General features: G+C 35.0%; 1 protein-coding gene across 4 annotated transcripts; it reads right to left on the bottom strand.

Annotated features, from left to right (window-relative positions):
• Nucleotides 1-293: 293 nt before the first annotated feature.
• Nucleotides 294-19,639, bottom strand: LOC142608253 (OVARIAN TUMOR DOMAIN-containing deubiquitinating enzyme 12-like). Of its 4 annotated transcripts, XM_075779993.1 has the most exons (13): nt 19,275-19,639; nt 18,741-18,790; nt 18,136-18,637; nt 17,848-18,020; nt 15,713-15,786; nt 15,504-15,558; nt 14,402-14,476; nt 14,222-14,295; nt 14,086-14,134; nt 11,753-11,837; nt 11,045-11,104; nt 9,729-9,817; nt 9,342-9,643 (listed from the first exon to the last, which is right to left on the bottom strand). In XM_075779993.1, the coding sequence occupies exons 3-12, from the start codon at nt 18,461-18,463 to the stop codon at nt 9,732-9,734; spliced, it is 1,059 nt and encodes a 352-aa protein (XP_075636108.1). In that variant the 5' UTR covers nt 18,464-18,637; nt 18,741-18,790; nt 19,275-19,639; the 3' UTR covers nt 9,342-9,643; nt 9,729-9,731. The 4 variants fall into 4 exon arrangements, with proteins under 4 accessions (XP_075636106.1, XP_075636105.1, XP_075636107.1 ...); XM_075779991.1 differs by lacking the exons at nt 9,342-9,643; nt 9,729-9,817 and adding an exon at nt 294-617; XM_075779990.1 differs by lacking the exons at nt 9,342-9,643; nt 9,729-9,817; nt 19,275-19,639 and adding exons at nt 294-617; nt 19,089-19,213.
• Nucleotides 19,640-26,708: the final 7,069 nt, after the last annotated feature.

The raw sequence follows: 26,708 nt of genomic DNA, 5'->3' as shown, positions 1-26,708 counted from the left end.
TTTTTTTTTTCTATTTTACATAGACCGGTGCAATTGCTCTAAGGGGAGAATATATATATTGATGGCATAGAGAAAGTTGAGTTACATATCATAACCAAAATAACTCACAAAAGCCTTTGATGTTTGTTCATCTCTGATTTACAACTTAACTTTTTTTTTTTCTTTGCTGAATGATTTACAACTGAACTTAAAATCTTATAATGACTACTAAACATGCAAAAACAAGTCCTTCTACTCTAGTAATCCAAATCTTCCATTTTTTATATACTCATGTTAACATAGGAAAACTAGAATCCAGTACAGAGATATACAAGACAAGAAGATCATTACAAAACTGCTGTGTGTACCCAGTAACAATGGATAGGCCTTTTAGCAGCTATAGAAGCCAATTTATAAACTTTTGACATGATAACTTTTGGAACAAAAATGGAGATGAAGTTCATTCCATGTTGAGTAAGTTTATCTGATTATGTAGGTCTATAGTCATTGTTTTTTTCCTGCCAGTTGGGTTTTCTTTTAGCATTGTAAACTTACTCCAACCTTCTTTTTCCATTGTGAATGATGATGTTGTGGTAACCAAGCTCTCTCTCCTTCCATACAGCCTCCATCAAAGCTTTCTGGACGTTAACAATATAAAGTAAGAGAGAAAGACTGAATAGTCTGTATATTGATGTGTATATAATAATGTACAATAGAGAGCCTTATATAGGCCAGGTATGTGTGTAGTACAAGTAATATGAGTAAACTACAAGTACAGTATACTGGGCTAAGCCTAATGGACTAAACTAGTCTAAGCTATACACTAACATCCCCCCTCAAACTCAAGGTGGCAAGGAGGAAGCCAATTGGAGTTTGGATATAAGATCTCGAAGACAACCAGGCGGGTGAGTATTGGTGAAGATATTAGCAAGCTGTCAACAGAGGAGATGGAGAACAACTTAAGATTTCCTTTCTTGAGATGCTGGTAAGTGATGTGGCAGTCAATCTCAATGTGCTTGGTGCGTTTATGGAAGACATCATTATGAGCAATGTAGATAGCACTACGATTGTCACAATAAAGAGGAGTGGCAGTGGGTTGTGGAGCATTTGTGTCAACCAAGAGCTAGCGAAGCCAGACAAGCTCACAGGTGGTGTCGGCAAGGGCACGATACTCAGCCTCAGTACTGGAACGAGAAACCACATCCTGCTTCTTGCTACACCCCGAGACAAGAGAAGTACCCAATAGGAAACGGAAACCTGTGATAGAGCATCGATCAGTTAGATCACCTGCCCAGTCCGCATCTGAATAAGCATGAAGCTCGAGAGAAGATCTAGAAGAGTAATGGAGACCATGATAAAGTGTGCCCTTGACATATTGGAGAATCCGAAGGACAACAGCATAGTGGACAAAACGAAGGGCATCCATGAACTTACTAACCATACCCATGGTATGTGAAATATCCGAACGAGTAACAGTGAGATAGATCAGACAACCAACCAACTAACGATAGCGAGTAGCATCTGATATAGGTTCACCATCCAAGAGTGTGAGCTTTGCATTGTGTTCCAAGGGAGTGGAAATAGTCTTGTTGTCGGTGATACTGGCTTTAGAGAGAAGATCAGTAGCATATTTAGCTTGGGAAAGATAGTATCCATCAGAGGATGAGGTAACCTTAAGACCAAGAAAATAGCTAAGAGTGCCTAGATCTTTCATCTCAAAATGTTGACTAAGGAAGTGCTGAAGAGAGCGGATACCTGCAGAATCATCTCTAGTAATAATCATATTATCAACATAAAGAAGAAAAACAGTGATACCAGCAGAGGATCTTCGTACAAAGAGAACAGTGTCATGAGGACTCAAAGTGAAACCTTGCTGAGCAATAACTAAGTTTAACTTTTCAAACCAAGTTCGAGGAGCCTGCTTGAGGCCATAAAGAGCACGACAAACTTGACTGCCTAAGTGTGGATAGCTAGGGGTGGCTGCATGTACACTTCTTCTTGGAGGTCTCCATTGAGGAAAGCATTCTTCACATCCATTTGATAAAGAGGCCAATGGCGAACAGTAGCTACAGCAATGAGACATCTGACAGATGTAAGGCGAGCAACATGAGCAAATGTTTCCTCATAGTCAATGCCATACTCTTGAGTAAAGCCCTTGGCAACAAAGCAAGCCTTGTATCGTTCAACAGATCCATCAACCTTGGTCTTAATCTTGTAAACCCACCTACAACCTACTATAGACTGACCAGGAGGCAAATCAACCATATCCCAAGTGTAATTCTTATGAAGGGCATCTAGTACTTCATTCATAGCTTGCGGCCAAAGAGGGTCAGTATGGGCCTCATGATAAGTGTGAGGTTCATAGAGGGTGGCAAGAGCAAAAGAGCAGTGATAATCAGTGAGATAAGGAGGAGGAATGCTTACCCGAGTGGAACGACGAAATTCAGGACCAACAAGAGACTTAGGAGAGGGTGGTGCCACAGGATCCAAGATAAGCGGGTCATATGCTGGGGACAGAACCGGAGATGAGTCGTCTGGAGAGGCAACCGATGTTGAAGAATCCTCCACAAGTTCAGGATAGAGAGGGAGGAAAAGATTAGTAAAAATGGGAGACTCTGAGGAAGAGGACGCAGGAAACTGCTGAAGACTCGTGAAAGGACGATGTTCCCAAAACTCAACATGACGGAGGACACTAAGGCGATGAGAAATGGGATCATAGCAACGAAACCCCTTTTGAGATACACCATAACCAAGGAAACAACAGAGACAAGCACGAGACTGGAGCTTTGTTCGTTCATGAGAAGGAAGAGAGACAAAGCAAGCACAACCAAAAACCCAAAGAGAGGAGTAGTCAGGAGTTTGACCATAGAGAAGCTCGAATGGTGATTTGTTGTGTGTAGTTGGTGAAGGAATAAGATTAATGGTGTACACAGCAGTGAGTGCGGCCTCACCCCAAAAGTGCTTAGGAAGAAAGGTAGAAATAAGAAGGGTGCGAATAACATCAAGAATGTGACGATATTTTCGTTCGGCACAACCATTTTGTTGAGAGGTGTAAGGACAAGACCACTGAGGAAGGGTACCATAATTGTCTAAAAAGAATAGGAAAGATTTATCATTATATTCTTGAGCATTTTCTGATCGAAATACTTTGACAGTGCGATTGAACTGTGTTTCAATCATTTTATGAAATGTTTGGTAAATAGACACAAGTTCAGACCTATGGTGAAGCAGATAAATCCAATTATATCGAGAAAAATCATCCAAAAATATGACAAAATATTTAGATCCCCCCTTAGTGGGAACAGGTGCAAGACCCCAAATATCATAATGTATAAGATCAAAAGGTGCAAAAGAAAAGGAGTCACTATTATTAAAGGGCAATTTTTTTTGTTTGCCAAAATGATAGGAAGTACAATCAAAATTTTGAAACTGAACTGAACCTAAATGACCTTGAGAAGCTAACAACTAAAGACGAGATAAGGATGGATAACCAAGACGAGCATGCCATAGATCAGTTGAGGGGGTGGCAGTGGTAGCAGTTGCAGAAACAACTTTTGAAGGAATCTTCAAGTCATGAATCTCAAACATGCGACCAACCTTACGGCTTGTCCCAAGCACTTAGCCCGTCTGGGGAACCTGCACATCCACACCATGATTAATAAATAGAAGATCTACGCCTAATTCACAAAATTGACCAACAGAAAGCAAATTGAGGGATAACTTTGGGATATGAAAAGTGTCACTAAGGGATAAACAAGGAGAAGAGATTGTTCCTTTATGGCATAGGAGTTCCATCAGCAGTGTAAGTGGTGATTGGATGTTCTAAGGATGCCTCATCAGAAAATTAGGATTCATCAAGAGTCATATGGTTACAACATACAGTATCAAAAAACCAAGGTTGTTTACCTAAGGTGACAGAAAGGGCAGTGGAAGTGTGGGATAAAACCTGTTGAACAATTGCCTCAATATCAGCCGTAGTAAGTAAGGAAGCTAAAGATGGACTTGTAGGAACCGATGGATCTAAAGGACATATAGCAAATGCCCGATGAAGAGAAGCTTTATTCTGCTCTTGCACTAATTTTTGCAGTTTGCTACAAACTGAGATGTCATGGCCTTTGGCATAGCAAAACTCGCAGTGAGTACCTTTGGAAGCCTGAGAGGTGGGACGCCTAGAGTTTATTCGTGAAAGAGCAGTGAATGTAGCAATGGGAGGCTGTGGAGATGATTTATCCAATACATGATCAAATGATGACATGTGATGAGTAGGCTGACAGTTCTCCTAAAAAATGAGCTCCTTAACTTCAGCATCAAGAGAAGGAGTAGGAGATCGGCTAAGCAGAGAAGCCTTAGTAGGCTCAAAATCCTCACGTAAACCCATCATGAACTGCATAAATTTACGGCGATCCTAATATTTGACAAAGAGCTCAATGTCCTTAGAACACACTAGTGGAGGATCTGCAGCAGAGAGTTGTTCCCACACAGTAAATGTCTAAGAATAATAATCAGAAATAGACTAACCTGTCTCTTGGCACATTTGATCAGATTTGATTCAATGTGGAACTCCAGGCTTGAATCATTAGTACAATTATAGCAATTGGCCAGAAATTTCCAAGCAACCTTAGCAGTCTCAAGATGAGGAAGAAAATTGTGAATGGAGGGAATAAAGGTATTGATAAACCAAGACAATATCTTACTTTGAATACCCTCCCATTCCTCTAGGCATTCTTCATAATCATCTGTTGTAACAGCAGTCTTGGAGGCATCTTCAGCAGCTGTGGCTTTAAACTTAGGGTTTGGTATTGGCTTAGGAATTGAACCAGTCACATATCTCCACAATTTACGACCCTTGAGGAAGACAGTCATATTTTTAGACCATGCATGATAATTAGTGGGACCATCCAACATAATGGTGATAGGATGTATGATATCTCGTTCATTTTGTTAAGCCATAATGAGGAAAATGACCAAAAAATGGGATTTAGAGACCTCAAATGCAGAAACGGAGCCCAAAATTGGAATCTACATGAAAAACTGAGCAAGACAGGTCCTGTTGAAAAATTTTGACTTTGGTTAAAGTCAATGGTCAACGGTCTAGTCAAAGTCAACGGCTCGTGTGATGATGTGGCAGTGTGATGTCACCCTAGGGCTAACATGGCAGTACGTGAAACGGAGTAGGCACTTGGAAGTGTGTGACGGCGCTGTTCCTGGCGCGTGTGAGAGGGAGACTGCGTGTGGCGGTGTGCTCATGAGGCAGAAACTTCAGTTGACGTGTGTGAGGTGGTTTCTAGCAGCTCTTTGTTGGGTTTTGCTCGGGCAGAAGATCTTTCAATCTATGCCTTGACTTTGGCAGTTTGATCAACAAAACTAACGAAATCCGAGTGTTCTAGGGGCTGTGGGTGTGACAACGGTGACTCGATTCTGACAGTGACTACTGAATGAAGGCGAGGGCAGCGGAAGAATGCCATAGATGTCCACAAGAATCAGAAAGTTAGAGGAATGACTTTAATACCATGTTAATAATATAAAGTGAGAGAGAAAGACTGAATAGTTTGTATATTAATGTGTATATAATAATGTACAAAAGAGAGCCTTATATAGGCTAGGTATATGTGCAGTACAAGTAATATTAGTAAACTACAAGTTAAGTATACTGAGCTAAGCCCAATGGGCTAAACTAGTCGAAGCTATACACTAACACTGAACAGCCTTCATAAGCATGTCCACACCTCCTAGTTCTTCTGGCTTCATAAGCTTGTCCACACCTCCTAGTTCTTCTATTCTTGCAGCTATCCACCTTGATGATTAGCTGTCACTCCCTATTTGTGGATTCTGTTGAGAGATCTGCTCTTTGTCATAGGCATTCTTGCTCTATTAAGATAGAGCAAATCCATGGTGTTTTGACAGCCTGACTTATTATGTCTTTAGCATACTTGTTTTTTGTTTTTGATCAGGATCACTACTATTTGAAATCCCTTGTTCTTTGCTTAGTATAGGGCTTCTCTGACTGCTGCTAATTGGGCATGAACTCAGCCTTAAAAACTGGTGTCCCATGTATGCTCTTTCCATGCCATGCTATGCCTATGCTCTTTCCATGCCTATGCTATGCTATGTCCCCTATAGGTATTAAATGTCGATCTACAAGACTATAACACTAATTTTGGGCTGTGTGTAAAACTGTGTAAAATAGTTTATGTAAGAAATATTATTGACAAAATAAAGGGATAGGTTGACCATTATGTGTGGCTTAAATGCAAAAACACCGCTCTTTGAAAACCAAATTCGCATTCTTTATCTATAAGAACCTTTGCCTACTTGTACTCGTAAAGCCAAGCATGAAAATTAAATCAACCTTATTTAGGAAGAAAGGGGGCAATCACCTTTGCAATTTCTGTTGGGATATTACACAAAGTAATAATGGAAGAATAAGATTAACACAAAAGATAAACATAAAATAGATAACTTGGAAGCAATATATCGTTTTCCTTAGACAAGATTTGCCCCCCATACTATTGTTACTAATAATTATCGCAAATTTGTCCTCAGGATACAACCAAAATGTTAGATTTTACAGGTAGCAATTTTGGAGAATGACCACAGGATTTCTTGTGTTTTTCTCTAACTTAGTGTTTTTCAAGTGAACATAACCATCTATTTATACCCATAGGGTTATATTTCATCAAAAGGCACATATGGAGAGTTAAAATGTTTTATAAAACCGTTCACAAAGCTTGAAACCTCTTCAACCTTTCCTAACAGTCACTAAAAAAATTATGGAGAAAATTCAGTTTTCGAGTTTCAATAGGTCGAGAGGTTCTTTCGATTGATCGAATGCTCTTTTCAATCAATTGAACAGGAATTGAATAGCGATCGAACCATCTAGAAACTCTAGGATTTTTTTCTTTATCATTTTGATCGATCAAGCCAAAGTTTCCAATCGAAAATGTTATATTTCGAAGTTTCACTTAAAATTTTTCAGAATTTGAATTTTCACTTTATGAAACAATATTCTCCAAACTCAAACATTATTATTACAACCTATCCTTGTATATACCTATATACAACAATTTCTTCACCCAATTCCACTTGTTAATCTATTTTGGACCCTAAAAAGCCAAGATCTTGTCCGAGGAGCCTACAACTACGCACTGCAAGCTTTATTTTTTGGAGGAACTCACTGCAAGTTTCTTAATCCAATATAAATTTTCGAGAAAGTAATCGAATATAATTTGATTATTTGAATCCATGAAATCAAGTCTTGGCATATGAGTTGCATCAAATATCACTGAAATCTTAATATTCAAAAGTTAACTTTGCAAACGGTTTGGCATCTATTTTCATTTTTCAACCGAAACAAATTTATTTCTTTCCGAAACATAATTAAACCCTTAAGAGAATGGAACTTGCTGCTTCACAGTCGGGCAGAGGCGCAATCCTGAATTTCTAAATGATGACAAAATTGCAAGAACAAGATGAAGGCAAAAGAGTGAAAAGAAAAGGAGTACTCTATTTTGAAATCTCAACATTCCCAAAAAATAAATAAACAAACAAACAAAAGAGTGTACACTACTACACTTTCATCTGAAAAAAAGGAGCGTACACTTCTTAAACGAAAAATCCCGTATTCTTGTTCTAAGAATCAAGGAATTTTGAGTTATTTTTTGAAATTGTTTTTGATTCTGTGAATCAAACGAATTTTCAGTTCAAAATACACAAGTCTGCGTTTGATTTGAATTTTCCAACTTCAGTTATTTGGAGATAATATTAGGGTTTTGTGTGTGTGTGTGTTGTGTGTGGGGGGGGGGGGGGGGGGTTGGAGATGAGGGGGGGGGGGGGTGGGGTTGGAGATGAAAAAAAATGAGGGTTGGAGCTTTTTAGATTCGGGTAATGCAAAAGAGAAAATGATGTGGACCGAATTATTGGTCAAGAACTTAAGGATGAATGGGATTTTCTTCTTAGGTACATTTTTATCCGAATAATTAATAATTGATTGGATTTCAAAAGATGGAATTGTAACTATAAAAATTTCATCATTTTAGAGTCTTAGACTATCCATGCAACCATCAATTATTTCACACAAACCCAATATAAAATTTTATGAAGAAATAAAATGATGATGAGCTGCCGGAGAATGTAACATTTTTGGTTGTTTCAAGTGTCAACATTCTATCGAAACTTTGGCTAATACCAAGAAGCAAGTTATTCAAGGGTGGTGGGGGGAAACCCAAGAAGCACATTCGTAGAAAGGTTAAAGAAAGAACTTTGTAGTTCAAGTGGCACTTCTTAGTGTTTCTAACGGAGACGTCTAATAGTTCAAATCCCATTCAACCAAGATTGAGATCCACTGTGCGCATGATGCAAATTCTTTCAGGGGGTAAGGTTAAGAGTTTTAAAAAGTTAACATTTTTCCTTAATCCTTGGATCAAAAAACTTTCTCAATTTAAAAACTGTCTCGACCCAAGGTTTGAGGGAAAATTTTAAAAAGTTAGGCTGCGTTTGTTTGGGTGTAAAATATTTTTCGAGTGTAAAATAATTTCAGGTGAAAATATTTTTGAAAAAAAAAAATATTTTTAGGTGTTTGGTGGCATTTTAAAAAATACTTTGAAAAATATTTTCAGGTGTTTGGTTGTGTTCTTGAAAACATTATAAAAAATACATTTTCTCCTTATTGCTCACATTTTCTCACATTTTCTCAACTTCCAATCAATATATAAAAATCATTTCTCAAAGAAACACAGAACAAACAAAACCCAAAAAAAAAAAATCATCAAATCCGGGAAAGAAGAAGGAAGAGAGAGAGAGGAGAGATCGTGCAATTGAAGGCGAAGGCTTCGATCATGTGGCGGAGGCTTCAATCGCGCGATCGACGGCGAAGGCGAGACACGCGGCGGAGGTTCAATCGCGCGATGGACGGCGAAGGCGAGATCGCGCGATGGGGATCGATCTTTGCTTGATCGCGCGGTGTTGGATCGATCTTTGCTTGATCGGCGGTGAGAGGCACAGCCCGTACGGTGAGATTGCACGGCGTTGAGTCGATCTTGGTTCGGTTCTTTTTTCCTTTTTTTTTTCTTCCTGGAAATGGTTTGGAGATGGGTTTTTCTGGAGATGGGTTTTGGACCGTGGGAAATGGTTTGGAGATGGGTTTTTCTGGAAATAGTTTGGAGATGGGTTTTGGACCGTGTGAGGAGTGTGCTCAAGCTCTCTGGTGTGGTTTCCGGAAATTGTTTGAAGGTAAAATATAACTGTAAATGATTTTCCGTCGGAAGGGGCGTATTTTCCGGTCAAACCGTAAATGATTTTCCATTGACCGAATTTTCCGTGGATGCCAAACACACGTAAACGCGTAAAATGATTTCCTAAAAGAGTTTTCAGTCCAAACAAATGCAGCCTTAAATTCTAATCTCAGCCTGGATCTCAATTTCCTGTACCTCTGACAGTGATGGCACACACAAGCTCTGATTACTTGTACACAAGTTGGAACAGTTCAAAAAAAAAAAAAAAACACTGAGCTGAAAGGAGAGTTTTACATAGAAAAGTAATTTTTGAAAAGAATGCGGTCTCTAGAGTTGCATCAAAGGAGATGTACAAGTGAGGCTAAGCATAGCAGTACTCACGCCTTTGGTATCTTTCTTAAGAATCCACTCTCAGAGGAATCCAGTGAAAAATGCTATAAGAGAGCAACAAAAGTCTTTCAGAAGCAGATGAGAAAAAAGTTGTTTGCTAGAACATAACAGAGCAATGTCTATAATTACCATTCAGTCTTGATCCAGTGACTCCAAATGCTTATTTCTCAACATCCACCTTCTTTTCTTCTTCTTAACCACAGATGCCGGCAGCTCATCTGGATTAAAACCATAACATATACAAAGCAAAGCATTACCAAATTTTGAACACTATAGAAAAAATGGCTTATTCAGATGATATGATCTGAAAATAATCTTAATGGCACCAACTAAACCCAACCACACGAGTACCAAACAATCAATTCACTAACCAAGTCTAAAATAATCCTGTGTAAAGATCAAATGCTCAGACAACTTAATAAAGCTTTAGGGTATAGATCAACTTGAATTCTATATGTTTCAGTGAATTCTATCCAGGACCACCTAGAATAAGGTAAATTCAACACCTTCTTAAAACTAAGCCTGATATAAGCCTCCACATTGTTGGATGCATTAACTATGCTTGTCTAGAGATATACAAATCTATTTATCTTTCCTTTCCTCCTGTATCCTCCTTTTGTAGGAAACTTAACAGCAGCATGCTTAGAACTTAGAAGCCTAGAAAGTGGAACAGATATTAAAAAGGGAAAAAATCAAATATCATCATTTGATGGGGTATAGATTTATCTAAAGTCATCTATACAGCAGTGTAGGAGACTTGTGAAGGGAGTTTCAGAATACTTTAAGCTCCTCGTATGAATTTATGCCGCCAAAACGGTGACTCCAGTTTCTTTAGAATTTTCTACCCATGCAATTCATTTATCTTGAAATCATTTTCTTCTTCAAAAAGGTATCCATAAAAGAACCATTGTCCTCTCATGTGTGATATTTCATTCAGTGAGAGAGAGCCCCGAAATGTACAGTATCTGAGATGGAAAACTAAAAGTTTTCTAGTGGCAAAGATACACATGGAAATCTAAAAGTTTTCTAGTGATATTTCATTTGGTGATAGTTTTAACGTGAATACTTCTAGAATTTTATTAGGTGGCATCAACTACTACTTTCAACCTTAATCTTTTTATGCCGAGCTTAGTAACATGAGCTTGTGACCAAGCAGGGGCATTAAAGTAGTTGAAGTTATGCAGGAATTTGCTACATGTGGGGATGTGGTGGCACTGTAATTGTATCCTATGTTTGGCCCTCTAAAATGTTGTAGCTTCCCTAATTAAACCCCAGACTTTTTTAGAATATGGACCAAAAGGACCTAATAGTAGGGATTAATCTCTTTGATTTAGTAGCATATACCAACTTGCATCCCATAGAAGAACAATTTCAATATTTCAATTTCTTGATTATAGTGTCTATGGATTGGATAATACCAAGTAATAAAAGATGTGGATTTTTACCTCCCTCCTCAGGATATATTGGGTTGTAGTGCACCTCTGCCCAAAAGCTCAAACAAATTACTGCAAAAAAGAGAAGACTCGATTATCTTCATTTCATTGCACATTATGCAGAACAAAAAAGGCTAAGCAAGAAAGAGACATTCTTTCTTCTTTTGAGCATTTGGGAATGCTAAGCTAAGCTAAAACTAATATAAAAATGGAACAACGAAGAACAAGAAAACCACTCAGAAAAATCCTTGGGCATGAACTTAAACCCAAGAATTGATTAATCAGGACAAAGAAGTTAAATTATGGCAAAAAAGGCTTGCTGGCTTTTTTTTTTTTAATGAGAGAGGGGTGGGGGGGGGGGGGGGTTTGTTAGCAATTTAGCAATCATAGCTAATAACCATTTAAATTCATTTTAATGGGAAAACAAAGAGAAATAAAAACGTCCATAAAAAAATAAGAGAAATAAAAAACCCTTTTCATGGGTTGCGAATTAATTCCAAAAATGGTCTACAGCTAAGTGATGCCTTAAAACATGCACATGCGTCCAGCAAACATCCTTCTCAACTAAGTGACATGCTCTACCTTATTTTGAACTTCAAATACATCACCACTTGATGAAACACCTTCTGAAGCAAATTATGGTTTAACAATGCACCAATATAGATTTATTCCTAGTTTCTAATGTTTGTAGTTGGGAGATCATAACTCCATAAAGAGTACCTCGCTTCGACCTCTCAACATTAGGAAGAATCTCAATGTAGCAGGTGTCCTTGAAAGATGTTATGACAAATATTTTAACACCATACTGCAAGTAGATCACCGAACACATTAGAAAGAAGAATAAATGCCCAAAAAGTGAGCACTGCGTCCAAAAACAAGTTTAAGCCCACGGACACTTGATGCGTTCAAGATTTAATGGAATTAAAAATAGGCAGTACATGATTTCACATAAGCAAACTATATGTAGAATTTGTAGGGAATGGGCAAATTGAAAATAGTATCTAACAATTACAATGTGCCTATAAGGTACACCTCCACAGCAGACCTAAGTGCAATGTTATCAAATAAAGTCCAGAAAGAATTCAGTCACCCATCAGAGGTGGTATTCTCATATGCAGCATTGGTAGACAGTATCCTGAGCTACAATTACATTTTAGTCTCACAGCCAATCAGAAAAGGGATTGAATTCTCCAATCCTGCATCCCCTTCCCTTCCCCAAAGATGTTTAAAATAAATTATGGAGCTTAAGACTGATGACGCGTACAAAATGGAGATGAGGGTTTAGGATTAATGCCTCCTTTTTTCTTTTTCTTTTTATTGGGATAAGTGAGTTTTGGCCACAAGGGATGGGGAAAGGGGAGATTCAAACAAATGACCTCTGCTTCATGAGGCATGGTCCCTAACCAATTGTGCTAACCCTTGGGTTTAATGCCTCATAATTTATGTTGTAATACCTTCCACAAACCATTTCACCCATAAAAATAGTCATTATATGCAGAGGCGGCTCCAGGAATTTTTTTTCAAGGCGGTTATTAAGAAACTTAAATTAAACAAAATTTAATAAAAATAAAACTTGAATATATTAACATAAAAAAAAAAAAAATCAAATACATAAAGTTTTAAAATCTCCTTTTACAATTTTCTTCTATGAGTTTTTCATATTTGAAATTGCTGTATAATAGCTTCATTATTAATGTTATCAGTTACATCTTTTTCAATGCACAACCAAGTAATCATTAAACTACTAATCTCTCATTCAATTATGAAAATCTTGCTTAAATAAGTAACAATATAAACAAAATGCATCATCATTTTTTATGATATGTTCCAACCAATATTTTGTATTCTTTAAACTAATCAGGATTAAATCAATGCAATCCTCCACTAATTTCTTTTTTAGGGAAATCATGGTTAAGAGGTTGACAAGAATTTTGTTGTAAATATGCTCTATTTATTTTCTTCTTATCATTAGGATGAAAAGATGAGACATTTTCTCATAGCCTAGGATCTGAAAGAAGATTGAATATGAATTTGCTTAGAAAATAAATTTTGCAATAAAAATGATTTTCATTTAAGAATTTTGTCAATAGTGCTAACAAAAGAATAAATGGTAAATTATAAGTTCATTCAAAATATTCAACTCAGGCATTAGACGGTTACATTAATCATGTTCAATAAAGTATTAAAACATTATTTTAGTGCATGTGTATGTACAATATGTATCACTTAAATCCAATAAATTTAGTTAAAAGAGTAAAGCAAGCACTAACCAACTAGCTATTAGAAAATATGCATTTTATATATATATAAAAATAGCAATTTAAAAATACGTCTTTTGAAAAAAACAATTTAAAATATTACAATTAAACATTTGATTTGATCTTTTAGGTTAATTTATTTGTTTGGACAATATTTGAGAAATGTTATTTCCACAAAATTTTCACAACAAATCCTAGTTGGCAATTGTTATTGGTTCTAATTTACATATCACTGAAATTGTTTTTTTGTTCACAGTAACAACTTACTACTTAAGATTTGTTGTAAAAATATTGTGAATATAGCATTTTTTGCAATTTTTTGGTTCAATCTTTAACAGACCAAAATTTTGGAGAGGTCAAATTCTATTTTTTATGTGCTCAAATTTTTATCTAGGATGTTCAAGTTTTTTTTAGGGTGGTCAAGTTTTTTTTCTAGAGTGGTCAACAATCCATATTAATTTAAAATTCATTTTTTTAAGGTATTAAAAAAAATTCCCAAGTTCAGGGTTATCCTGTGACCACCCTGGATCATACATAGCGCTACCCCTGATTATAAGCACAGAAGCACTACACAGGAAAAAGGCCAGTGTTGACCTCTAAGCTATTTAATACCACTTTGTAATATTAGTTTGGTATAGAGATTGACAGATGAAAAGTAAATGATGCAAGCTAAATTAATTGTAAGATTTACACAGAAAAACATTTAAAAAAAAGAGGAAGAAGAAGGAAGAAATAAAAGAAAAGAATCATACAAATCCATCATAACTACAAGAATGTGAAATCACTAAAGCATACCGAGTCTGCAGCAGCCTGCAAAGTGACATGATCACCCCATTCACCACTCCTATTTTCATCCAAATGATGGCAGAAGCGAGGTCAAAATATACCCTAAAACAAATAATTAAGCAAACTAAAAAGAGTAGAAAAATACTTGGACATCTTCTCCAAATAGTCACCATAAGCCATGGGAACATATCCCTCATATATATCCGGGTAAGTCTTAAGCTGATCATTCAAAATATGCCACACATAAACATCACAACAATAACCACACCCAATAAACTTGAACTCATGGTTTAAAAGGAACACGTTACTGTGCTAGATGACCAACCTGATTTATAACTTGCTCTCTGACAAATATGTGGTGCTCAGGTGTTCGATAAAATTGATCCGATAGAGCACGGAACTGGAATAAATATGGAACTAATGAGACATCATGAGAGTAATCAAGCACCGCAATAGATAAGTAGTCAGCATTTACTACAATAGGCGTAAACTAAATTATAGTCTATATAATTGGCCTACACAAAATCCCAAGCACTATCTTTTGGTAAACGTGCATTGTTCTAAAATGTTACAGGTCAAATTTAGGTTATAAATCACTGAGGGAGTTCATGATCATAGAAGTGAATTGTTGATCAATCACCAACCCCCTTAAAGGCATAGTTAGACAAATAAAAAAGACAACAAATTTAAAACAATAATCAGTAAACAAAATGTCATATACTTGTATCATTTACAGTCATGCTAATTTAGAACTATATTAAGGGCCAAAATGAAAACAACCCCAAAATTTAAGGGTCAAAAGTGTAATTTAATCTAAAACTTTCATAGAAGTGTAAACTGGAATTCTTATGAATGCAAAAAGAAACAAGTTTAAAATCTAGAAGCATTTTGTATGGTAAGAAAAATCTTAAAACAAGTACAAGATGCAATTAATACAAAAAAGTGAACACAGGTTTTTAATCATGTAACCTTCAAGAGAAACCATTGCTTTCCTTAGTAGATAATCACAAAGTCAAACTGCTTATGACATTCGGGATTTACATTCATATCAAAGGAAATCGCTTCTTTTATAAGACAATAAAGATAATCTTTTTTAAGAGATAATTATTTTTTCAAGTAATCAGTGCTGTTGAATAAAGTTGAATCATCAATATACAAAAAGAAATGTAAGAAAACCCACAAAGAGGCAAATAATGAGAAGAAAAACAAAATGGAACTCAAAACATTAGCTTACACTTATCCAAGACCCAACAATTAAAGTTAAAGCCCATTAATAATTGAAAAATGTATATATAGAAATTCAAAAACATAAGTCACCATGTCTACTTTCATAAGGTAAAGCAAAGAAAGGCTTCAGTAATATCAGACATAAGACAGCACAAAAACACACAATCTACAAGTGAATGCTATGAGCGTAAAAAGCTAACCTGACAATTACCATCTCCTTGAACTTTCTGCTCAACCAACCCATATAACTGCAATCTAAAGAGGAAAGAAGGGGAAAAAAAATTTCCGGCATCATATTATAATGAAACAGTTTCACTAGAAAATCTTATCGACAAAAACTGACACAACGAATGAGAGAGAAAGAAAGAAGGTAAAAGAAGAAAGGATTGATATTAAGAGCGCATAATACCTGTCGAGTAGCCTTTGATGATCTAAAGTTGCTTCATCAACTGAGGGTATTTCCCCATTGATTCTCGGTACATGCTGCAACAAACATGAGACTTTAAGAGTATAACTAGAAACAGCCTGTTTGAGTATGATTCTGAACTACCCTTCCCATAACACACACGTGAAAGGCTACAAAGGAAAGAGGAAAGTTGATACATGTAATTCATCCAAACAAGTGCACTTCTTTTTTTTGAGATATGTGAATACAATTCAGACAACAATAAAGGATTGAATCGATGACCTCACCCTCCAAACCTAATTTGTGGGGGAAGGAGATGCCATTTGGTCAAAATAAATAAATACTAATCTTAGTAAATATGCAAGGGGTCAAAAGGTCAACATTCTACAATACGGTAATTGAATTTCAGAGATACACTATAGCAGTAGAAGATTATCCCTTAGTGGCTTAACTTGCATATCTAAATTGATACACATAAAACACCCGTATTATACTAGCCAAATGTCAGTAGCTTGACTAAAATCTGCATAAGACACCAAAGATTCTTCACATTACATGAGGCATTAAATGCATAAAATTTCAACACGTTTTGAATATTACAAATATTGCAAATATGGATCTAGGGTGAAATTTTGGCAAGACCATTGGTGTGGTGAAACATCTCTTGCAGTCAGTTATCCTAAATTGTTTAGATTTTGCCGAGATCAAGAGGTTAGAGTGGCTGAGGCTATGAAGTTTGATAACAGAATCTTGTTTTGGGATGTAAGTTTCTTTAGGGGTGTGCATGCTCGGGAACTAGAGGCACTGGCCGGTTTCATGTATACCATATATGGTGCGTCAGTGAGAGGGCTTGGTGAGGATAAGATGTGCTGGAAATCTGATAGAGAGAAGGGTTTCACGGTTAAGGATTATTACAATCTCTTAGTGGACTCTAATGAATATTGCTTTCCTTGGAAAAGCATTTGGAAGCAGAAGATTCCTTCTTGAGTAGCTTTCTTTGTTTGGACTGTTGCTTTAGGAAAATACTTAACGATTGACAATTTACGAAATAGGAAGGTTTGGATATTGGACTGGTGTTATATGTGCAGGTGTAATGGTGAATCGGTTGGTCATCTGTTTCTTCATTGTTCGGTTGCAATGGATATGTGGGCTATGGTGTTCGGGTTGTTTGGAGTGAGCTGGGTTATGCCGCAATCTGTAGTGGGGCTTCTAGCATGTTGGCAAGGAAGTTTTGGTCGCCATTGAAATGGGTATATATGGCTTATGGTTCCCCATTGCTTATTGTGGTGCCTTTGAAGGGAGAGAAATAGTCGGTGCTTTGAAGATAAGGAGAGATCCATATCAGACTTGAAGCTATTTTTCTTTAGAACTTTAATGGATTGGTTGGCTGCCTTGCGGAACCAATCCTTTTCATCCTTTCTTGTTTTCTTAAATTCTTGTAATTTTTGTTCTTGATTGTTTGACCCCTTGTACACTACCTGTGTACTAGGGCGTTCCTCCTTTTTTGAGATCAATAAACTTTTCTTGATCAAAAAAAAAAAAATTTACAAATATTGCATATGTAAAAATGGCAATGAGATTGTGAATCATTTACTCTGTTGTTGCTCCAATTGAAGAGAACTTAGGTCACTTATTTTTTTCTCTTTTCAGGGTTATGCAAATCATGCCTTGGTTGGTGTTAGAGCTGTTTTCTTGTTGGAGAGGTTGTTTGGGGCGATAAAAATGTCATAATTTTGAACATTGTACTTTGAGAATAAGATTTTTTTCACATTTGAAGGATGTGACACTACAATTCTAGATATGAAGCTTCAGATTCCTCAGACATTATACGGTAGCAGTGCAGCAACAGATTGCTTTTCTTTTCCTAAGATGTTAGATTTCAGAGTTACTAAACTTCATAAGTTAATTATTTTTGTGTTTACTCGTGTATCTCCCATGTGCAAGAATGGTGCACCCTTTTTGCCCTCTTCTAATGTATTCTTATTACTTTAAAAAAACTTTAAAATCAAAATCAAAATATCAGCTGTAGCATAACATTGAAATGCCCATAAAAGTCCTAGGAGGGAGAAAAAATGGAAAAAAAACATTCATATAAATGCATAACTAGAAGTCTAGAACTATTTTGATGCTACACTTACAGGAACAGGAACCATCTGATTCAACCTTTTCCCCACTTCTCCATCAAGAGTATGCTCATCTGTCAAATGTAATAAATATAACAACTCATCCCCACAGTACATAATTTCTTCAGGGGAAGAACATGAAGTAGAAGGCCCCATATCATCAACTTCTTCACGGTCACACTCCTGCCCTACAAATTTATGAACAATATAAACTCAACCAAACAACAAGGCACAAAACCTACCAAACTAATAATATAAATTAGTTTTTTTTTTTTTTTTTAAATTCTTGAAACATAGAAATACCAGAGCTACAGTTTCCCATAGATTGTTCAACCCAATCTTGTGAGAAGGCAGATACTTGCAAATGCTCCAATTCTTCATCTGGATATCCGGGTGATTCTACAATTGTAAGTTGTGCTACCTGCTCTTCAAGAGCTTGAGCAACAAGCTCATCATTTTCTAAATTTCCACATTCTGTATCATAATTATCTTCCTTAAAATACTGTCCATGATAATAATCCACATCAGGTTGCATAATGGTGCCATAATACCCACAACTAGAATACGGATCGCTGTCAAATAGCTGAAGACCCCATCGAACAACATCAGGATCTTGCTCATATGTAGTCATTTGCAATATATATAAATTATCAAAATTCTTTAGCTCAGATGTGTTTTTTTTTCTCCAAACTAAAAATTTCTAATCCCAAAATCAACCTCAGTAATTAGAGCTTTCAAATGTAATTTTACTTATTCAAAGGCAATAGTTAATCCATCGAAAAGTTGCATCACAGACCTCTTCACTCTGAAACAAAATTCCACAAAACACTTATTTACTCATATGAATCCAAAAAATTTGCTTTCACAATCACAAACATCAAAAAAAAAAAAACAAAAAAAAAACTTACCAACAGATTTTTAAGATCCAAATGCATTTCCAGAATGTACAAAATGAAACCTGCATACACATTCAGAAGAAAAAAAAAAAACACTCATTAAAATCCAAAATGAAAGTTTCTTTCAAAACAAGAATGCCCTTGACGAAAACCATATGAATGTGAAAAAGATGACCATAGCATAAAGCTACTTCAATACTGTGCAAATCGATCAGCAAGAAAAACTCATATATGAAAGTGAACATGCAAATGCAATGCATGTCAATGTGCATATACACATTAATCTCAAAAAATGGACAGTCATTGCAGCATTAACAGCTAAAAAGCCATTAGAAACTTAAATAAGAAATATCACACTACATTTATAGATCCGTAGAGTTCAGTTGAATTCACCATTCTAAATGGAACTCTCCACATTTCACTCATTCATATTATATATATTTTTTCTCGGCAACCAAACAGACCATTATTACATATTAGCAAACAAATCTCGAATGAAAAAAAGAAAAAAAGAGGTGATTCCAATAAGTGAAGAAAGCGGTTCACCTTCGATCCGACTTGAATAACAATCGGATCATGTTCAATCGCTGATCGAGACAGCACATCAAAAAAGCTCCAAAAAAGAATCGATGAAATTATTATAACCTATAATTTTTTTTTTTCAATTAAAAAGAAGCAGAAGAAACAAAAAAGTAGAGAGAATAATTTTGTTTTTTTTTTAATTTTTATTAATTAAAAAGAAAAAGAAAGAGAAGGAAGTATCGGTAAAATATTGTTGTATAGATGGGAAAGCGCGAGCGAGACGCCACAGAATGAAGAGTGGGTGATAGTAATGAGAATAATAGTAATAGTGGGAAGTGAGTCTGTGAAGATGTTATGGGAATGAGTGAGTGAGTGAGTGAAGAAGTGTTAGTAGTACTAGTGAGAGAAGTGAAAGTGATATTTAGGAAAGGGCCAAAATGAAAAATTGAAAAAGTTATTTTGTTTACGAACGTCACGAGGGTTTGGGTCAGTCTTCAGTGTTTTCAGACAATCAGAGCGCTAAGTTGGGTAGACTCAGCGAATCTCTTCTGCACCTTGACGTTGACCGTTTCACATTTTTTTCTTCTTTTTTTTTTCTTTGTTTATTTTATTTTTAAGTACATTCAATTATAAGTTTTTTTTTTATATCCATTCAATTATAAGTTTAGTGATTAGTCTTGTCAATAATGATAATATCGGCACGTATTTTGTTACAACTTTTTGATATTGTTGACAATTTTTTTAAGTAAAGATTAAATCTTGAATTTTTTATTTAATTATGAGATACTCTACCAGTTAAACTAACTAAAATTCATTAGAAAAATTATAAAACTATAAACTATTTTACAATTTTTTGTCATAGCCATAAATAGTAGAGAAAAAATTGTGGATCCTTCTGTAAGTAGTAGATAAATACTTATAATGGGTTGGAAATAAGATCAAGTATGGATCTATTTATGAACTATAGGGCAACGACCTCCCCCAAATTATTTTTAAATATTAGTATATATATGTACTAATTTTAGTAATTTTGTTCTATAAAATTACATTTTGTTTCTCTCAAAAAAATATCATTGATTGTTTTAAGCGTAATATTACACTCACAAAATTTTTTACAACATTTTTATAAATTTTTTTGGTAGAAAATTCTTATTGGTTCGCATAATGGGCCTATCACTCACATCATTTTTTTACTTACTAGTAACCACTTATCATATCAGTAATTTATAAGATAAAATAATAAAAAATTATAACTCTAGCATTTTTCTCATTTTAGCGACCATAAAAATTTATAGATCTAAAATCTAAAACAAAATATACGAGCCAAAAAAAAAAAGTTCAACAATAAAAATTACCAGTAAAACTAAAAAAAAAATGAGCTCAACTAATTAATTTTATTCAAAATAAACAACTTTTCCCTTTAAAAAACTATAAAAAATAATAATTTTGTTCTTACCCATAAAAAAAAAAAAAATCTCAACAATTAAGTACTAGTAAAGTTAAGAGTTAAAACCGTCATACACAGCTAATAGTAAAACCCTCTAACTCAAACTTCTAGCTCTGTTCTAAATAAGACTATTTACTATGACTCTTTTTGACCGTTCAAAAGTGGGAATTTTGTACGCTACAAAATAGTAAAACCCCTTTAACTCAAACTTCTGGCTCCATCTTAAATAAGACTAGGGCCTTTTTATGATGGTCCAAAAATGGGAGTTTTGCGTGATGCACAATAATCAAAAAAATAAACAAGAAGTCTAATTGTCTAAAGAAAGAAATGAAAGTATTACTTAACGGCGACATGGCTCCGTGTTTTGGCTCGGTCTCTCCAGTTGAGTCCAAAGCGGTAACTGTGACATGCCAATTATTTAGACAGATCTGATGGCTTTAAATTCCTTGCATCAACGGCTTTTGGTGTTTGGGCTTATTATTGCATCATCAAGGGTTTGAAAAGAAAAGGCACATAGATGGGGAATATATTTAAAAGTAATTTTAGACTTCCCAAATGCCATGTGCCTGTACTGTTCTGTGCATAACAACTTTCAAAAACCCAAACAAGCCAAGGGAATCTCTGTACATGAAATTCGTACAAATAATGCAATACAAAGTATACTATAAAATGCAGACATTTTTTTCTTATGTGTATAGGTACATTATTGGAAATATGTTTCATTACTTGGTGGGGGCTTATTATTTGTATTACCCTTCATTTTCAAGATGGTACATTGAACCCATACTAACCACACAAATCCATGGACATAAAGAGAGGTATGTCATGGATTGAGCAAGGTTTTGAGCAGTTAAAAACACTGTAATGCACCATCTGTGGTAGACATAGCATACTCAAGTTGGCTAAGAGCATTCTCATCAAGACTTTCAAAAATTTTAGCATTCAGTACTTCAAAGGACTATTTTATCAATTTTAACAACTTATTTTACAATACATTCAACATCAAATATTCTACTTTTACCTTTATCTCATTAAAATAATATAAACAACTTATTAAAATAAAATAAAACTTCCAAAAAAAAAATTTTTTTAAAGGGAAGAAAAAAGAGAAAGTATTAAAATACTATTATTTTTTTAAGATATGATTTATAGTGAGCTTTCATCTTAAAAAGCTCACGGTAGCTAAGTTGCTATTTTTTTTTAAGAATACAACTTTTGTTGTAGCTTGCTTTTTAGTGTTTTAGATGCTAAAATAACATTATAACTTTTATACAACCTTCATACAAATGCTCTAAGCTGTAAGTGTGTTGGTGGTCTTGTGAATTGTGATTGTAATATGGTCATGACTCATGATGACTATATTCCAATCACAAGACTCTTGGCCTTGACAGGTAAGGGTTATGTGCGTTGTGGGCACTGGGCAGAGTATGTGCAACCTTGGAAGCCCTGTGTGGGCTTAGCAATGTGGCAATGTGCAGGGTATGTGAGCCCTTCACTTGGTGTGCAAATGGGTCAAGGCTCAACTGTTAGGCCTATGTTTGGACTGCCAGGTGTATTTGCATGGGTTATGGTGGGCTACAACAAATGCACAGGTAGCGCATGTGTTAGAGCAACCACATCAGTCCGTTTAAAAATTTCGTCTATTATATACTAAAAACCTACTTTTTCTATTTTACACTATCACATTTCTAAAATACTCACATCAGTTTATCTATTTTACACCTCTATTCTAATTAAATAATATTATTTTATTATTATTATTATTTATTAATACTCATACTCACTCTCACTCTCACCAGTACACCATTTTACATTTTTAGCTCTCTCTCCTTCACTCACTCATACTCATACTCAGACTCACTCTCACTCTCACTCTCACCCGTTCCTTTCCTTCACTCACTCACTCTCTCCATCACAGCCGCCTCACCCAGCCCGCCTCACCGTTGATCCAGCTCGCCGCCTCAGCCCTCTCTTTCCTTCACCCCTCCCTAGCTCTGATCCACAAGCGCCGATTCGCCTCTCACCCCCAACTGACGAGCACCGATCTCCCTAACTCCGATCTACAAGTGCTGATCAGATTCGAGATCTTCCTAGCTCCGATCAAGCAAGACCCACAATCGTTCCACAAACACCGATCGTTCCAATTAAGCTCCAATCTGTGTTTGTGTATCTCTGTTTTTTTTTTCCCTGAGCAAATGTGTATCTCTGCGTTGATTCTCTGATTTGTCTGTGTGGATGTGTTTGTGTGTGGGTGTGTTTGTGTGCATCTGAGGAAAAAGAAGAAGATGAGGAGAGACGTTGCTGAGTTTGTTGAGCTCGGAAAAGAGAGAAAAAAAAACGAGCGAACCGGAAATTGATAAAAAAATAAATGAATGAGCTACAGTAGCCGTGTATATTTACATGGTTACTGTAGCTCATGGATGAATTTTCACAATTTTGCACAGCTTTGCACTTACTGATGTAGGTGATTTTTTGCTCAAAATGTGTAAAATTGAGAAATTTTTGTATTATACATAACTATCCACCAACTGATGTGGATGCTCTTAATTTAATATAGGAGATAAGTTTGCCCCTCCAACCATTACTTTGTAACCCTCCTTTCTTAAAAGATATATAGGGAAAAAATGAAGAAGATAAGTATGAGATTTTATTTATAATTAAAAGGGGAAATATATATATATATATATACACACACACATATAATATGAGAGAATCATGATTCCCAGCATTATTTTTGGATAAAGGATTAGATGACTCATGTCTTTAATAGTTGATATTCAACTTTCTTATACCTCCACATTCACAAAATACTTCGAAATTTAGGAGAAAATGGTTCGAACGGTAGGATTAGCACTTAGCAGAATATTGTAATCATCTCCCGTTCTTAAAATAAAAAAATAAAAAATCATCTTTCTCATTTTACTATAACTCAAAGACTTTGAGTAGTTGACCAATATTTCAAACATAAAAATATCTCCAAAAAAAACACACACACACACACACTCTCCTAAACTCCTAATGCCTCTATCGGTCTATGTCTATCCCTCCACTATTTGTTTTTTCCTTGTCATCCTCTGGACTCTTAAATTGTTTCAACTTTGGTTTTTTGCTAAAAACTCAAAATTTAAATATAAAGAAGAATAGAGAAAGAAAGTTGAATTCTACATATTTTTTCAAAGTAATTAAGACAATGAGGATATTCAATTTTCCAGGTATATTTCTATACTTTTAACCCTTTTACTTTGTTTTATTTTTGCCAATTTATTTTGATTAATCAAATTACTGAAAAGTATGTAGTTGTCTCAATTAGTGTGAAAACACTAATACTCGTTTAAACCCCCAAATTTAAAATATATTTTAATTGCTTTTACTCTAACTTATTTAAGTGCGGAACAAGAGTAAAATACACGCAATAAAATAAAACACTACTGTAAGCCATAAGCAAGTACAATAAGCAATAAATGTAAAGCTTAAAAAGTAGAAAAGAGATGTAAACACAAAATAATACCAAGACTTGTTATTGAAGAGGAAACCAAAGTATTTGGCGAATAACCTCTCTATGACCCTCCAAGCCGAAATCGATCCACTAGTTAATAAGTTGGAGTACACAAATATCAAAAAGACCTTCCAAGCCCAGTCTACCTAATGTACTTGAGCTCTTCAAACTCCTGCTACCAACGGACTTCTCGAAGTCTTGTTTTCACTAATTGTCTGGATCCCGCAATTCTACACAATTGCATCCGCCACTCAATGGCTTCTTCCAATACTTCCCAAAGGCACCAAAACTTCTCTCAACACTCAGAGTGGGTGAGATAAGTGTTTGGGCTAAAAACCTCTTGAGAATGTGTAGATGGAGAGGTGAGACTAGGGGCTTCAATTTGTGTTCATGTGTTAAGTTCATGTCATGTCAACTCATGAGTATTCGACTATATGGATCAACTCTAATCCGACATGTTTATTAAACGGATCAAGATTCCTAAACACTAACACAATCCATTTATTAAATAGGTTAGTCATGTTGACCTATATATTAGATTTTATCAAAATGAAGAAAAAAAAAACTAATTTTAGTATTAACCAAATTGATATGAATTATGAAAAACCAAACAAATAAATATTTTTAATATGAAATTCAGAACTAAAGAGTAACTGCATTACAAATAATCATTCAAACCTAAAGTATGTCTCAATATCACAAACATCAACCATAATATGTCAAATAAAATAAACCACAACAATAATAAGTTTATATACCTAGGGTTTGAAGGATATATAAGTAAAATGTCATTTAATTAAATGGGTCAGACAGGTTAATTAGGTTCCATGTAATGAATACTAACTCAACCCGTTTATTAAGCGAGTTAGTCATATCAACCAAAATATGACACGAATCCATTAAGTCTCAACCCATAACCTATTAGTTTTGTGTTGTGTCGTGTCAGAGTCACGGGTCGTGTTCAATTTGCCACCCCTAGGTGGGAGTAGATGGAAACTTTAGAGAAATGATGTAGATGATTGTGGATAAAACAATCTCTAACTCTCAAGTTTTTGGTTAAGGCTTCTCTCTCAAAAGTTTCTTCAGAAAATACTCATTCTTCTCACATTTCGTGGGTAATGAGGGTTTATATAGTATTGGTAAAGAATGGTAAAAGTCACACTCCAAAAAGCAATAGGCAGTGAGTTTCGCGAGTCACTCACAGCTTGCCCTGAGTTGCAAGTCACTCGCAAAATCCAGCCCGTCAATGACTCTTCAAATTACAGCATATGCTTCTCACATGGTTTGTTTCGTGGGTTAGCAATTGCGAGTCAGTCGAGAGTCAAGTCGCAAAAATCACTTCTTCACAGATTCTTCACCAAACTTTCACATACAACCCTTACATTAAATCCCACAAAATACAAGGAAATGATTGAACAAAAATACAATCAAATTTGATATGGAATTCAATAAATACATAGTTGTAAATCACAACTTTACAGTTATATTAATCTCTTAAATTGATTATTATTAGTTATGAATTGAGTAAGATCTAATTTTAGGCTGCATGAAAAGTAAATTGTATTAATGAATACATTATTATATAATTGTTATACTTATTTTTGTTAATGTCAATACAGTTTTTTAGATTAATTTTTCTTTCAAGTTTGTCTTTTTATAATCTTTCCCTTCCTAAACAAAAATCTTAGTTCTGCGATTGCCTATAATTATATGGTGCTTGAGAGATAGGGGACTACATAGACCCTAAAAATATTCAAATGCTCAAAAAGTTATGGACACCATCCTTAGAAAAAGAAAAGAAAAAATGGTAGCAACATGGCATAGTAAGCTTTAGACCTAAGCCTTGGCCCCCAATTACAAAAAAGGCTCAAGATTATGAGAAGATAATTAATTCTTTTTAGCAAGTTTTTATTAAGATAATATTACTTTTGCATGAAACCCTTAGTGAAACACCTTTTATTAGCATCAATTTCAACATACCACTTTAATAGTTGTGAAAAGAGTTATGAAAAATTTTGTGTCACTAAACCTATTAGAGCAAAAAAAGAAAAAGAAAAAAAGTAAGTTGTTCACCCTCTCCCCCACCTCTAAGAAGACCCTAAAATATTGGGTTAATAGAAATTCAACCCAATTGAAACCCTAAATTGTTTTACTAAAAAAATACTTTAGATTGAACATTACTCAAAAATCAATTATGCCAAGAGATGATTAAGTGTTAGCTACTATCAATTGAAAAGGAAACATTAACAAAACCTAAAAAACAAAACTTAATTAGTAAATTTGAATCTAAAAAAAGTAAGAATAATGATTTTTAAGTAAGATTTTATAATACAAAAAGCTAAATAAATATTACTTAATTGATATTTAAATATATAAAAATATCATTTAAAATTATAGCCTTAAGTCTCATACCATATCTAACTAGTCTGCTCTACAACATGGTAAAATGGTTAAACAAGAAAACTCCAAAAAACAGTTGTAGCTCTACACTTCTCCATGGTTATGAGCTTTTTTT

The sequence above is a fragment of the Castanea sativa genome, chromosome 8, assembly GCF_040712315.1.
Source record: "Castanea sativa cultivar Marrone di Chiusa Pesio chromosome 8, ASM4071231v1".
NCBI lineage: Eukaryota > Viridiplantae > Streptophyta > Magnoliopsida > Fagales > Fagaceae > Castanea > Castanea sativa.
This window is presented reverse-complemented; position numbering and strand designations above follow the sequence as displayed.